Here is a 16,506-nt window from a genome sequence, read left to right as displayed (position 1 = left end):
CAACAGCAAAAATAACAAATGACATGGACCAACATAGCTAGCTAAATAAGAATGCAGCTTTGTATGCTATCTTTCTTTAGTAATTTGTCTGTCAAGCCATGACATTATCAGACCTATTCTGTGAGATCACAGTCTGTGCTCATATACAAAGCTTCCTACGTGAAACAATATAGCTGACTTTCCTAACATAACACTTGGCAGGTGCAGTACAACATCACCACAAGCTGTAAAGAATTGACTGGAAAACTCATCTGTAGAGTGACATTCACACTAATTATTAGCGTAGCTACTGACATACTAAGCAATAAAGTTAACCATGCTCCTGGAGAAGTAGAGAAAGTTTAAAAAAAAGGCCCTGAATAGCTACACAAGTATGGCTCACATGATAGATTAAACTGGCTAATTCAATAACAGATCTTTAGAGCTAAGCAGTCAGCTGGGATTTCTACAGAGCCCTGGAATGTGTGTGATGTATGTGTATGTATCCTCTGCACAGATTTTTTCTTTTCTTTTATTCTCTCTGTCCCTCTGGGTATAAATCCCTCTCCCAGTCGTCTTCTCCTTATGTTTAGGGGGCTCTCATGGCCTTCTCCCCTGAAACAGAAGGAGAAGAGGAACTGAGTTACAGTCTGTCTTAAATCTCAAATCTCTGCAGCCCAAATATACACACAGAGATTTCCAGTCCCAGTGCATGTACACATGCATACACATCTTAAATCAAACCTACCCACTGATTTAAGAGCTAAGTCAAGTTTCAGAGTAAAAAAAAATGCAAAACATCATGAGCCTTATTACTGAAACCTGGAGAGACCATGCATTATTGTTTTCTGTCCTGACCTTTTATTTTGAAATCACAAAATATATATATTTTTTTATTTTATCGATCGCGAAATGTTGTGGTGAAGAAAACCATAAACTATGTTACTTATACTGTATAAGTTGAACAATGCGATGTGAAAATGTACCGCAGATGAAAGCCAATTCACCACCAATCGGGAGAAAAAGAAGTAGCTTGCAGTTTTGGCTAATTTTCACTTTGTACTGTTCATCTGGCTGCCCTTTTAACCCCATAGATAGGCTTCATCATTTTGTAAGCATGAGCAGAACAAAAACAAAAGGGTAGAGTTATGATCTTTCGTTTGTCTATGTCTATGATCTGCTTTTCCTAATAGAACCCATTTAAAACAAACAAACAAAAAACTAGCTAACAAAAGTTGTTCTCTAAACTGCTTTAGAAAATGTTAGATCCAGGCCACCAATCTGACTGTTCATGTGATACCCCAAGAGTACCTATATTTCCTATGGCCCTACTGAGATATTTCACTGTGTGTCACTTCACTCAGTAAAATTTCACTTCCTAGTTGAATAATTTCTACAGTAGCGTTAACTACGTCATCAACAGACACAGCAGATGATAATTTCAGGAATTTAACTTTGGCTTAAAATATGAACGTTCATCAGAGTTTTACCTAAGTACCTTAAATGGGAACCTATAAATCATTGTGAGTTAGTTCATATTCTGGAGCTGAAGGCTATAAAGTGAGGATAGCTTGTTTTGGGTCTATTTTCAGCAGTGAAGAAAAACAAAAATGTTGTCCAAAATGTCAGTTATTCCATATATCAATTTCTCTACGTTCAAAGAAATATTCAAATACGAGTACTATCATTCTCAGAACTGGGTGATTAAATGCACTCTTGGCTTTGTGATTTTGCTTAAATCAGTTGTGTCCAATCATAGCCGCAAAAGGCCGACATAGTACATAGCACGTTTTTCATTCCAATCAAGCAGTAGCCAGACCTGATTCCACCTGTGAAATCAGTTGATCTTGCCTTTCAATAACTCGGATGTGGCTTCTGCTTGGTTGGAGTGAAAACCTACTCCTACACCGACCCTTCAAAGGGCAAAAAAGTGCAAAAAAAATCACGATTCAAGCCAGAAATTTCAAATAACCGATCCATAAACTAATTTTATCACTAGATTAGTGACAAACAATAATGTGTGAAAGATCAGTGTGACACATATTTAGTGTTTAAGGCCATTTATGTTTCATTCACAACCTTGGTAATCAATCCTTAATAAAAAAAAGAAGACAAAAACTGCTTCATTTACATTGTCTTGAGCAAAACATCATTATTCACTATCTAATCGAATCTAATCTAATTTAATCTAATCTAATCTCACAGTTGTCATCTCTATGACTAGAAAATAAGACTAAGATAGGCTAAGAATAATTAGTAATTAGTAAATTTGAGTTGCACTCAACATCTACATTTGATGTGTGAGAGGAAAAAATACAGTGTAGACTCACTGCTCTGAACGGTATCCGACGTGTCCTGTGAAATGACATAAAACCATTAGAATGAAGTAAGATTGCCAATTTTAGCAAGATAATAACTAATGTCAGTGACTAAAACTCTGCAGCAGAGGTGGGAATTTTGGGCTATTAAATTATTCTGGGCTCAACTTTCCCATTTCTCCAAGCAGTTCTCATTCATTCGTAGTCATTATTTATGGACCAGATATTCTGGATTTGCACTGATATTCTTGATTTATTGGCTTTGCCTTCAGAAAAGTGATAGACAATTCCATCACTTTGACAAGATGTACTTACTGTAGTTTCCAATCTATTGCCTCATGAGACCTTCAAGAAAAAATGACTGTGATTATAATTTAAACTCCCTCACTTAAGTGAGTAGATGCAAGTGTAATATGCTGATATTACACTTTACAGCTGCCAATTCAGCTGTAGAACTGTACTGATTGTATATTAAGTGGCACAAGAGAGAGTGTGATATTCTATATTAACTGGCATAATCCTATTTTAAAATACAGAATTATGCTAATGTTACTCCTGCTGAGACCTACGACCGGGTTTATATTAAAGCTATATATCTATATCTATCAAGAGGCCGAGGGCAACTCTGAATGAGCTCGAGAAATCCAGAGCTGAGTAGCTTGAAAAGCTATTCACAGGACAACAGATGAAAGCTATGCCTAAACCTGGGCTTTAAGGAAGAAGGCAACAGAATGATATCTTATTATCATTCATTAGAGTTTGCCAGAAGATATATTGAATACTAAACAAACATACCGAATGAGTTTCTTTGATCTGTTACATTTTGACCGTGGCACAAAGCGCTATGTTTGGTAGAAATCACACATATCCATTCCCAGACTGAAGCATGGTCCTGGCAGCATCATTTAGAGGTTTATCCCAGGCTTTTGGTTGCTACTCTGACTAATCCCTCTCTTTACCCAGTTACTGAACTTTGGTGGATGGCCTTATATGGCTAGAATTGTTTGTGTATTACTATAGGATCATGCCTATAATCCTAATTGAGTCTATTTCAGTTCCAGGTTGTAAGCATTACAAAATGTGGCAAAGTTCAATAGGTGAAAACATACGCAAATTAGTTGAGTGAATAATAATCATTGTTTGACTCTCTAAACTTTTTTGAGCTCCCTTTAAAAATAAGGTTTAGTTGAATTAGAAATCAGAGAAGAAAAAAAAACATTTAATTCTTACAGAACATGGTGCACAATACCTCAACATATTACTGAATGCTGATGCAGCTTTGTTATCTTACCTCTTTTGGTTTCAGAACAGGCTGTGGCATAATGCGACCGAGTCCCTGCACAATCCAGCCAACCACACTTAGAAAGGAAGAAAATCATCTTCATTTAAGGGTACACCTGAGGCAAATAATCTTATAATGCCATAACAAGGATACAGCTAAAGTAACTGCAGATATCAGGTAGAAAAAAATTAAAAACCTTCATTTACTTACTTGGATTCCTCCTCCATGCTGGTTGTCATGGAAACGAACAAATAAAAAGTTCATTTTCATATCAGAGGTTGTGTTGTATAGAAATTTGCCCATGAGTAAATTTACACTGTAAGGTAACCTACGTTGATCCCCTGGAGGTTTCCTCAGCTACTGAGACTTCAGGTGCTAAATATAAGAAGAAATATATGAGCGAGTTTTTTTGACCATGCTTTTATGTCTATGCATTTAAGTCTATTCAGAGCATAGCAACAAATGACATAACCTTTAGAAAAAAAAAAAGAATTTGGACATTAGAGAATGGTTTACCCTTTGGAGGCGGAGGTGCGGTATCTGTAGCAGGTTCCTTTTTATCTGAAGTGTCTGTAGTAGATGGTGTGGTGTGTCCTGGCTGTGGAACCACCTTCTCAAGACCTTGCTTTATCCACTCCATCACCCTGACAAGACAAACAAATATGAAAGACAGACCTGAAAAACAAGTACAGACTAAAACGCTTTTAAAATGTAATTAAATATGTGGAGTACCTTGGGGTTATGGAATTGTCTCCTTCAGCTTCTTCATCGGGAATCACCTCCACCACAGGGACTGGAGGAGGAGGAGGAGGAGGAGGAGGCTCAGGCTCTAAATGGATATAGAACATGAAAGATTCTTTCAATTTTTATATATTATATTTTTTAGATATATATCCTTTTAAATACCCAATCAAATATACTTCTTTCTGAGATTTGAAAAGGCTCCTTATATTTTATATACTCACCCATTTTAATCTCCTTAACCATCTTCGCATGTGGGAGAAAAAGCAAAATATTCACACAGCACTAAGTAATATCACTTTGCCTTTATATTTTCTAACGTTTTATTTACATATGTATATATCTACTTATCGTCCTCCTTAGTAGTATATCCGCATGTTCATGCAACCAATCATGTGGCAGCAGATGCTTTTCTTCTCACCACGATTATAAAGAGTGATTATTTGTGTTATTAGTCTGTTCATTCTCTTGTGTGTGAAAATTCCACTTTCTGTATTTAATAATAATCAAACCAGCCCAAATGGTACCAAAGTCCATGCCATGAACGAAGTTACATTTTGATGTTTGATGTGAATATTAATTAAAACTCCTAACCTGTATATGCATTCATGCATAAATAAGCAGGTGTACAGATGTTCCTAATAAATCCTGTATCTTGAATAAACTGTCTACTTACAGTTTGCTCCACCTTTACCTCTGGCACCACTTTTGGAACCTGAACAGACATAGCATTAAAAAACAAAAATCTCATTAACACCTTGATAAAGATATGAACATAATAGTCAAGTCAAGTCAAGAAGCTTTTATTGTCATTTCAACCATATATAGCTGTACATAGTGAAATGAGACAACATTTCTCCAGGATCATGGTGCTACATAAAACAAAGACAGGGCTAAGGACTTGTAAGTAGTCTTAGCCACATAAAGTGCAACTGTGCAACCTGGTGCAAACAGTGCAGGACAAGACAGACAGGACAGTGCAGGACAAGACAGACAGGACAGTGCAGGACAAAAGACAGTGCAGACACAGTTACAAGACAATACAAAAAATAGTACGTAAATACATATAAATACATTTAAATGTAGCTTACACTGCACACTGCCCAAAGTGCTGTACAAAACACATCGTACAAAATTACATCTCATATTAAAATCACATTATCCAACTATAAGTATAAAATAACAAAGATGTAAATGGAGATAATTAGTTAAACAATGAACCTCAGTTAAAGAGGCTGGGAAACCAGTGAATAAATGTATGTTTTTAGCCTAGATGGAGCTTGTTTAGAAGTCCTAAGTGACCTACAGTAGGTGCTGAGTACGAATGAATTAGATCTGTAATGCATCATTACATGTCCCATTAGTGCTTTAAAAACAATTAAAAGAATCTTGAACTGTATTTTAAAGTAAACTGGGTGCCAGTTACAGAGAGGCCAGAGGTTACAGAGAGGTTTTTTTTTTGTACCAGCCTTGATTCTGCAGACATGCTATTGAGGATTTGGGAAGACTGATAGATAAGGAATCACAATAATCCAGACGAGAAGTAATAAAGGCGTAAATAACATTTTCAAAGTTATTGAAATTCCAATGCTAATTTGTTTGTCGAGACAGAGATGAATATCTACATCTCTTTCATATAATCAGTAGTTTTTAAGAAAAAAGTTATTCTTTACAGTGTGAAAATGGTGTATTGTTATCTTCTTCTTCTTTCAGCTTTTCCCTTCAGGGGTCGCCAAAGTGAATCATCTCTCTCCACCTATCTCTATCTTCTGCATCCTCAACACTTGCACCCACTAGCTTCAAATCCTCATTAATTACATCCATATACCTCCTCTTTGGCCTTCCTCTTTGCCTCCTGCCTGGCAGCTCCATGTCCAACATCCTCCTACCAATATACTCACTCTCCCTCCTCTGAACATGTCTAAACCATCTTAATCTGGCCTCCCTAACTTTGTCCCCCAAACATCCAACATGAGCTGTCCCTCTGATGTACACGTTCCTAATCCTGTCCAACCTTGTCACTCCCAAAGAGAACCTCAACATCTTCAGTTCGGCTACCTCTAGCTCTGACTCCTGTCTCTTCTTCAGTGACACTGTCTCTAAACCATACAGCATGGCCGGTCTCACCACTGTCCTGTACACCTTCCCCTTGTTATAATAAAACAAAAAGTGCTAATGTTCCCAACCTGAAGATGATTCATTTACAAAAGTCTGAAATGTTTTCTTCCTTTCATATCACTCAAAAATTAAGCAAATGAATTGCATTAGACTTAAAATGCTGTTACCATAGCAACATATCAGGATGGGCATATTGATGTAAACCTGTGCACTTTTATCCAAACTACGGTTATAGAAAATAATCTTCTGACCAATCAGGTTCAGAGCAATTTGTCCATGTAGTAAAACATATCTTATTGTATATGCGAAGACTGTGTTATTGGGTTGTATGATAATTATAATGGATTTCGCACAGTTCTACATGATCCATGTTAAAATAATGTGTGCCAGCATACCTCAGTGACCTCCTGGCATTCTGTCTGCTGTTTGAGCTTGTCATCAGGTTGTGGAACCACTTTGCCTAATCCTTGCACAATCCAGTTTATCACCCCTGTCCTGAGATGGAGAAAATAAAATCACTGGGTAAACTCTGTGCACCTGAAAGCAGGGCGTGTGTAAGGAAGTGCACCATTTAGACTAAACACTGTGAGGCAGCAGTGGACAGGAGCAAAGCTGTGTGTGTACTGAGGCACACAAGCAATAGGGGATGTAAAGCCATAACCGTGTAGGATTAAAGCTTTTATATAAAATAATGTATTTTTTTGTGTAATGATCAGAGGTTAATAAAGTATTGAGAAACTATAGTCAAGATAAAGTACAAATACAGACTCCTACTAGCTTACATATAGGTAATAAACAACTTTTGTCACAGTGTCTATGTTTAAATATACTCAAGTAGTCAAGACTAGCAAAGGATTTTTTTTTCTTGGAAACACTATTAAATAAGACGACAAGTATCCAATATAAATACTGGTTCCTTTGCCTTTTGCACAGTGTACACATGGTAATTTAGTAGTGTTTCAGGTGAGTAAGCAAGTGTGTGCTCAGTGAGTAAGTGTTGAGCTGATCTACTCACTCTTCGTTTGCTTTACTGTGATCCAGGATGACAAATGAAACGAACAAATGATCGAGGAAAAAAAACATTAAATAAACAGATAATCAAATACTTAATACACACACACACACACACACACACACACACACACACACACACACACACACACACACACACACACACACACACACACAAACACACACACACAATTAGAATGTAATGAAATAGTAATGCAAATTTCACCTGTTGATGTTTTCCTCCTGGTGCTAAGAGATGTGTGTGTATGAGAGAGAGAAAGAAAGAAAGAGAAAGAGTACTTAGTTGCATATTTAATAGATGACTATTAAATGCATATTTAACTGCACATTATGGCATATGAGACTTCAGTCTGAACATGTACCTTGGTATCACTGTCTGTTTTGTCCTTGCTAGGTGGTGCTGCAGGTTGGGGGAGGGCGCTGGTCAAACCCTGAGAGATCCAGTTCAATACACTGCCCTGAGTACTGCAGGAGAGAGAGAGAGAGAGAGAGAGAGAGAGAGAGAGAGAGAGAGAGAGAGAGAGAGAGAGAGAGAGAGAGAGAGAGAGAGAGGTGGTGAATTAACTTGGAGGAAGTGGCATGTGCACATATATGACCCCACCACACACACACACCTTTTTTCTTCTGAGACTCCATCCTCATTTGGCTTCTCAGGATTGGCTGCTATTCAGCAAAATGAAAAAATAAACCAACAAAAAACAGTGCTGTCAAACAACACACCATCTGCTTTGTTAAAAAGTAAAAATACAAATATTACAAACTTTTGAAATATCTATTTTTAAGCCAGTTAAATAATACAATCATAGATAAAAACCCTGGCTCTGTATGAATTAATAATAAATTGCTCTTTTCTTTGCAGGACACCATCACAGGGAATATCCTGGGACGCTGTCGCAGCCCTGCTTACATTTCTGATCTTACGTGTGTGTTTCCTTGCAGTAAATGGTTTGTGACCATATGTATAGATGTCTTGTGTGCAGCTGTACAGATGATAGCTTGCGTTGTCACCAATTCACTGGTGTAGTGTTGAATTATAATCTATGGTACTAGCATAAAATCCAGATCTCTTGCATTTCTGTAAATTTGATCGGTAATTCAATTCTTTCCAAGGATATCACATGTTCCTGTTTATATCACCACAGCTGCCAAATGATCGGATGATATGTTCATTTAAACCCACACAATGGCGTTTAATGATTTATGTAGAGTATAATGATGTACTGAATAATGGTCAGATGCTATGTGTGTAATCACTCACCTTTTTTCACCTCTTGGTCTTTAACTGATGCTTTTTGTTCCTAAATGAGTGAAAACCAAATTAAGTTATGGCATATGGCTCAACACCCTTCCAATTCAACACCCGGAAGTAAATTTATCCTCCTTTCACAGGATCAAGATTTAGCATTTTAGATTGTCCAATAATTCCAGGATGTGTAAGGACAGTCCTCTGAGTCTATTAGTCTTATTAAACAGAATCAAAGAGACTAGTGTATTTATCAAACTACTTTTGGTTCTGAATGACCAGGTGCCAAAGGTTTTTCTATACATTTATGAACATCTTTTCCTGGTTCTTTTTTCTCAGTCATGACTATTTTTATTTTACTATTTGTCTGGACCTAAACACCAAAGAGTATAAATCGCAACAAGGATTCAACCGATTCCCAAAAATCAACCGATTCATCACTTTGTTGTATAAGATGCAATAAAGAAGCTGTATCATCCTCACCACGAGAGGGCACCATCACCAAAATACTGGTTCTAGTGTATTCCTGGTTCTAGTGTATTAAGCATTGTCTTTCTGTAGTATACCAAGCTGCTCATTGTGTTTTGTTGTGTTTGCTCTCCTGTGTATTGACCCTGCTTGCTGTTTTATGACCCATGTGTTCATTTTGCTTTGTGTTTCTTGGCTTTGTCTGCCTCTGTGATTGCCTCTACAGTGTCATTTGAACTATGTATTTTATGACCATCCTTTGGATTTTTCTGTGCCTGTTTTACTGTTTGCCTTAATGTTAGGAGAATGTGAGTTCAAATTATAGCCACCTGTGTCTGGGAGTCTAGGAAGCACAATTAGAAGAGGTCTATGGGTGGCCTGGATGGAGCATGTTAGCTCATGTATGCGGAACATGGCTGAATGCATCCTCTTCCAAATATGGTACATTACATTGTGGATAAGCAGCAGAGTGACAAAGATGATAATGCTTGTCAGAAGAAGCACATGGTACTGTAGCATTCAGTCTCCTGGGTTGGTAGCTGGTGTATGATGGGGAAAACTGGCTGGTGGGTGCTAACTAGTAGGTGAACAAATTGGGAGACAAATGGTTGAAAAAATCCCCTTAAATCCCCTGCCAACTCCCAGAAAAGAAACAGCATATATACTGTGAACAATTTCTGTGTAGTCTATATATAGATTCTGCAAAGGTGCAGATTTTTATTCCAGAAATGGAAATTCTGCCAAAACTGCCTTGGCAGATTCTGCCTAAATGTAGCACAGTAATAAGGCACAGGCACATGGTACTGTGTGCACAGAATATCACATCCAATGATCAGCAGTAAGGTCCATCTACAGTACACACACACACACACACACACACACACACACACACACACACACACACACACACACACACACACACACACACACACACACACACACACACACACACACACACACACACACACACACACACACACACACACACACACACAAACACACTTACTGATGTCTGGGGTGTATTGCCTTTGCCTTCCTCTTCTAGCTTTGTAGGCTTCTCTGGAGGTTGAGGAACAACTTTTACCACCCAACTAAACATCCTGCAGCTCAAAACACAGGTCTGTAAATAAGAACACACACACACACACACACACACACACACACACACACACACACACACACACACACACACACACACACACACACACAATACAGATACACTTTGCTTCTATACAGAAGTGTACAGAAAGATCAGAAAGCAATGATAAGCTAAGGGAGTGACATTTGGGCAACTACACTGTCATGTCAATAGATATACATGCTAATATTCTCCACAGATAATATTTGTTATAGATCACTTCCCTTTCCTTTAAACACACAAGCTTCTGGTTATTAAAGCAGTAGTGGTGGTGTGACGACTGTTGCAACACAGGGAAATATGGCCACCAAATTTAAACTAAGATAATGAATATGACTGAAGGTTTAGCAGTTTAAGTCAATGGGAAAGACCATGGAATTTTGTGATGGCTAAATTCTCTGAAATTTGAAATGCTGTTCTGCCAAAACAGTTAAAAAAAAAAAATGAACCAGTTGTTTAAGTGAACACAGTCACTTAAAGCTGTCTAAAACCTACTGCTTGTCACACACTGATCAATCCACTGATCAATATTTTGGGTGTAATAGTGAAAAGGACACTAGAAACAAAGTCTAATCAATTTAAGCTGTAATGTACCAGCTGTCAGAATTTCTACAATGCTCCTGCACCCAACACTGAAAAATAATGCCCCAATCCACCCTCCTTCCTTCCTCTGTCAGAATCTTTAAACAGTTTTCTCCCTTTTATTATTTTCGATATATCCTAATCTTTTATACAGGTTTACACCTGATTGAGATACAAATTTCAACACTATATATAGCAAAATTTGACAGAATGTCACCATAATTTGCACCATAAAAATTTCCCAGGCTGCCACATATGCGTCAGAAAGAAAAAAATACAATATCAAAACTGTCCATCAAACTGAACAATATGTTAAGCAGCGGATTAACTCTTCAGCAGTTTCTGATCAGGTTGAAATTGAGAAAACGATCCAGCCTTCATTGGTTTTGTAGCTATCAACAGCAATTCATTGCTGAGTGATGTTTAGGGATAAAAGTGCCTCAAATCTGATTTGAAATGATTATTTTCATGTTTACAAAGCTCTGAATTATATCAGACCTATGTCATTGACCTAAGCCATAAAAAGCCCACTTCATCTTGCAATATGAGTGTAGCCTTAGGTACAAGATGATCACGGCTATGTGTGTGTATCAAGAGCTGTCAGTGTTCATCAGTGATCACCGTATCTGATCCTAATCTCCCTTGAACCAAGCAGATGACCTGAATCCTGCACTTTAATGATAAAAGAGTGGATCTGTCTATCAGACTTTCTGTGTTTGATTCAAGACAGTATTATTGGCATGTGTTTGCCAGAATTTTCAGAAATACAGTTTAATGAATTGCCAAAACTCAACATGTAAAGGGCGAACAGTAAATAACCGTTAAGCTGTGTGGCATTTTCAATATGTATACTCACATAATGTGGATTTACTGATGTAAGTAAAAGTGCTGGCACATTTGTGCCTATAAAATATTTTTAGTGAAACTACTATTTCAAGCGATTTATCACTTAAATAAAATATTAATGAATTCGTATGAGAAACCTAAAAACACCGCACAAAAGTGCAAGAGTAAACACCAAGTATAGGACGCCGGTCCATGGAAGTGACAAACATATGATTTAAAAACATTTATGTTAATAAAATTATTTAAAAAAAGATTGTTGTACAAATATTGGCTAAGATGTCTTTATTTTAGCCTTGCATCAGTATTTCAGTCTTTGAACTCTTGAATAGAAAGTTAATCACATAACCAATAAATAATTTACCATGTGAAACCAAATATAACATTATTATGGGAATGAATGGATATAAAGTTAATATTAATAGTGAATTTACATACATTCATTAATGGTTTTTATTGAATCAACTGAGTTAATTTTACCTTTAAGCTGTAAAAAGACTTACCTTAGCTGTTCAGGAGTAGGCACTCATCCCAGAGATTGTAGACGTGACAGGAGGAAAAGTACTCACAGGAATAGTGGGATTAGCCATACTAAAGCTAGGATAATGGGATTAGTTGTGATTAGGTTCCTACAGGAAAGGGTAAGAGGAGGACCTGGATGGAGATGCCAGTACCTGATTGCACCTTCACAAATTTCTAGAAAAAAACCTGGCAATGAGTGGACAATAGACAATCAGGGAAAAGCAACAGCTCCAACAAAACCATGTGCAGTGTAGAGATAATGAACAATGAGCTAAACGTGATGGAAGTGAACCAGAATCCAATCAAGTTGAGAAGCTGAGGGTTAAGGGTTCTAAAGTGGCTCTTTGGAAATCCTGGGATTTAAACTCACCTCTCAGTCTTTTGGACATGAATACACTTCAGAAGCTAGTGTTCAAATGATGTATTCTGTTCAGAACAGACAAGAGGAAACAAAAGTAAATGAATTCTTTACTGAAAAAAAATGACAGTTTTAAAAATCTACCAATCTGTTAAAATGCAAAGTACGGTTTCTAGCATGTTCTTCACTCAATCAGAAAAGAATAAAAATTAAAAGACAGAAAAAGTTCAAACTTTGATTTTAGTTGCTTATTGCAAATTCATTCTTTTTCCCCAAAGAACCAAGGAATGTTGGAGAACATTTATCATTAACTCTCAGATTAAGCTAGCATAAATAAACCTTTGATGATGCAAATCACTTGAAATCTAATCTGAGGCTGTCACAATATAAACTACACTAATGAATATAAAGTGTACACAACAACTGATAGATTATGGTGTTGTGTTTTAGAGCTCAGCACCATTGTGGACTTTGACATGCAAAAGAAATACAATGCTGAGCATGAACACAACAAACCAGGTGGACTTTTTGGCCTCTGGTAAAAATGTTCAGAACAGTAACATTGCCATTCTATTTTTTTACTTCTAATCTCTGGGACTGAATACCCACACTGATGTGTTATTGTGTTGACCAATGAAGACAGGTTTCACATGACTGACACCCAGCCTTCTAGTGGCACGGTCATAGAGATTAACATGTCTAATGTAACAGAACTGACAGGACTGTTTATGGTCAGCAGGTACAGATGTTGGATTGACTCAAGCTCCAGCAATTACCAATGTTTTCAGAACATCTCCCCAAAATAAATAATGTGTATGAAGCAGTGCAACTGTGCCTTTTATTTTAGTTGATGTGTAAGGTACTATATGTAACCTGTACTCATTTGTTCGATGAAATGAACTTTGTTTAGCATGCCAACTTCCAAATGTAATCCAATTCATATAGTGTATAGGCTGTCTATAAGAAACAACTTACACAGCTAATTGTGTAGAGGATGCTCCTCATAAATAAAGTGTAATTGCTTATTCAGCATTTTTGGACAGAGTCTCAAGTGGACCCTAGGGCTCCAGTCCTTTCTAAATTTTAGAAGTAAAGCTGTAAGTTTAGATTTTCTTACACTGACCATTTTTGTGGTTCCTAGTTTCATGATAAGATGAGAAGCTGTTTTTAATAGAATGAAATAAATACTTTACTTTCATTAAATGTAACTTTGAATGGCTAAAGATTAGGATATGAAACTCTAAGAATGGGCTTGCTCCTTACACACACACACACACACACACACACACACACACACACACACACACACACACACACACACACACACACACAAACACTCGCATTAACTGATAAAGTTGTTATAATCCTGGTAGGTTTTGTATAAGCCTGTAAAATGAATAGAAGGAAGATATGGAGAGTGATGAAGATGTCAAGTCACATGACCTGAATTTTGATCATTTGAAGCTAAACATGATGCTATGAGGCAGTAGCGCAACTAACCAGCAGTTCCAACCTCTCTCTCTCTCTCTCTCTCTTGCTCTCTCTCATAATTTCTTTTAGTCAGTGATCGGAAGGTCATGAAATTGAATTCCTATGGCCTCCCCTGGCCCCCTGAGCAAGGCTGTTAACCCGCAATTGCTCAGATGTACGCACAGGTAAGGCTACCTGCTAGGCATTTCTGCCAGACGCACTTCTGTCAGTGCCGGGTAGGCAGCTACAGGGCCATCAGCCGTGAGCCACCCGTCCTTGATGTTTTGCTCCTTTCATCCCAGAACATCTCTAGGTGGTGGAGCAGCGGCAAGGACATCTCCCTGCCACCCCCTGCAGCTGCCATAGGATCCGTCTCTCTCCCAAGCCTTGTCTTTTCTGCATAGCCAGAGCCAAAAGCTCCCCTGCTCTGCCTCCTCTGCCAGATCTTTCAGGTCCTTCTGCAGCTTGGCGCCTCTGACACCAAGAGTCTTAAGGAAACGCTCCTTTGAGGTTCCGGTGAATCCCCTGCAACCAACCTCCACTGGAAAGGTATATGCTCTCCACCTAGCTTGTGTGCATGTGGATGCAAGCTCTGCATACTTCTCCCTTTTCCTCTCAAATGCTGCCTCCATCCCGTCTTCCCATGGCACAGTTATCTCGGCCATGATGACAGTCTTTGTGGAGGTGGACCAGATTACAATGTCGGGTTGATGAGATGTTATGACAATCTGCTGTGGGAATTCAATTGGCGACCAAGATCGGCTCTCAGGTCCCACTGACCTCCTGGTGACAAGAGCGACCTCTCTGGTACGAAGCTGCTTAGGGCCTCCCCCCTTGCCTGACAAATCGAATGGACTCGTATGATGTTGACATGCTGGCTTTGTTCACTTCGAGTCTGCTTGCTTCAGTGAACTCTGCTAGCTTTCGCAGGACTTGGTTGTGGTGCCACCCATATCGGCCCTGAGTCAAAGCAGTCTTAGAGCCAGAGAGGATGTGTTGAAGGCTGGGACTCTGGTGGCCACAGAGCTGGCAAAACTCTTCTGTGCCGTACCAGCAGTGCAGGTTCTGGGGGCTTGGGAGGGTATCATATGTGGCCCTGATCAAGAAACTTAACCCTGCTTGGGGCAGCTTCCACAAGTCGGCCCAGGTGATGGTTCTGTTGATTACAGCCTGCCAGGTTGTCCATTTCCCTTGCTGGGATTGGCTCACAGCTTTGACCCTATAACTTTCCCCTTCCTTCATGATCTCCTGAACAATCAGACTTTTCCTCTCTTTCTATGTGGCTTTAGACCACATACTGTATTGGTTGATGTTGTCCATCTGAAGCCTGCCCTGCCATGCTGTGTCAATTCCACTTCTTCTTGGTGTTTCAAATGAGTTATGGCCTGATTCACTGCTTGCTGTGCATCCCATTTTCTACTACTGGGTGGGGAGAGTCTTGCAGCTCGAAGAGCAGCCACACATTTTCCAGTTTATAAGCCTCAAAATGTTCTTCCCAAACAGAGCTGAAGTGGTCAGGCATCAGGGAAGGCCGAGCCACTTCCGGATGTAATTATTTGCCTTTGTGTCCATCTTCAGGACTGTCGATGAGGTGATCTCACATAACTTCAAGGGCCACAGCAAGGTGAATTGGTAGCACCAGACCTTGAATTTGCCTGGTAGTGGGCTTTCTATCTTTTATAAACCACCAGTTAGTTGTTTGATTACAGAGGAAGCCATGTGTTATACAGTAGATCGGCAGTGTAGAGACTTCTCAGGCTTTTCACTGGTTGGTCTATCAAGCATGGAATCTTCTCACCACTCACTGAGATGGAGATGATGTCTTTCCTGGGTCCTTTCTGGATGGAAAGGCTGCATGACTTCATCCTGGCCCATGAGAACAAATCTTCGAGCCTTTTCATGCCGGCGTCTGAAGTAGAGTGGTCACGTCATCCATGTAGCTTGGTAGCGCAGAGTCGCTGGCCTGATGGGGTTCTGACTCCTCAGACTGTCTGTCTTCCTCCAATAAGAATGACCTCGAAAGCTGTTGTGAAGAGTATGGGAGAGATGGAGCATCCCATGGCTATTCTTCTCTCCACTTGATGCCACCCGGTAATAAATTTGGAGGTTGCATAGCAGACTTGGAGAGTGTCAAAGTAGTTGGTTATGATACTCTGAATACATGGTGGGATATGGAAGAAGTTGTGGGCAAACCTGATGAGCTGGTGAGGGACAGACGCATATGCGTTTGCAAGATCTAACCACGCAACATGGAGATCTGATTTATTGTGCTTGGCTGTCTGAATCTGCTCCCAAATCATTACAGAATTCTCAACACAGCCTGGAAATCCTGGGATGCCTACTGGAGGTAACTGGTCTTGCGTGTTGCCATCACTGAGAAAAAGATCTTCCCTTCCACATTCAGAAGCGCAA

The 16,506-nt window shown here is 38.9% G+C and overlaps 1 protein-coding gene and 1 long non-coding RNA gene across 2 annotated transcripts in view; both read right to left on the bottom strand.

Moving 5' to 3' along the window:
* cngb1a (cyclic nucleotide gated channel subunit beta 1a) overlaps positions 1-6,930 on the bottom strand; it is a 34,442-nt gene extending 27,512 nt beyond the window's left edge. The window contains exons 1-9 of the mRNA XM_047822544.1: positions 6,834-6,930; positions 4,997-5,035; positions 4,545-4,566; positions 4,312-4,408; positions 4,096-4,223; positions 3,912-3,954; positions 3,790-3,807; positions 3,589-3,655; positions 2,310-2,334 (exon numbers count right to left, since the gene is read on the bottom strand). Of these exons, the coding sequence (XP_047678500.1) occupies positions 2,310-2,334; positions 3,589-3,655; positions 3,790-3,807; positions 3,912-3,954; positions 4,096-4,223; positions 4,312-4,408; positions 4,545-4,566 (400 nt within the window). The 5' untranslated portion in view covers positions 4,997-5,035; positions 6,834-6,930. The remainder of the gene's footprint in view (positions 1-2,309; positions 2,335-3,588; positions 3,656-3,789; positions 3,808-3,911; positions 3,955-4,095; positions 4,224-4,311; positions 4,409-4,544; positions 4,567-4,996; positions 5,036-6,833) is intronic.
* A 744-nt stretch (positions 6,931-7,674) lies between these two features.
* LOC125146212 lies at positions 7,675-12,352 on the bottom strand. The gene is made up of 6 exons (XR_007144714.1): positions 12,248-12,352; positions 10,188-10,301; positions 8,729-8,768; positions 8,085-8,133; positions 7,833-7,935; positions 7,675-7,698 (listed from the first exon to the last, which is right to left on the bottom strand). It is a non-coding gene; the product is annotated as an uncharacterized LOC125146212 (long non-coding RNA).
* Between the last annotated feature and the right edge of the window lie 4,154 nt (positions 12,353-16,506).

The sequence above is a fragment of the Tachysurus fulvidraco genome, chromosome 13 (assembly GCF_022655615.1).
Source record: "Tachysurus fulvidraco isolate hzauxx_2018 chromosome 13, HZAU_PFXX_2.0, whole genome shotgun sequence".
NCBI classification, from domain to species: Eukaryota; Metazoa; Chordata; class Actinopteri; order Siluriformes; family Bagridae; genus Tachysurus; species Tachysurus fulvidraco.
This window is presented reverse-complemented; position numbering and strand designations above follow the sequence as displayed.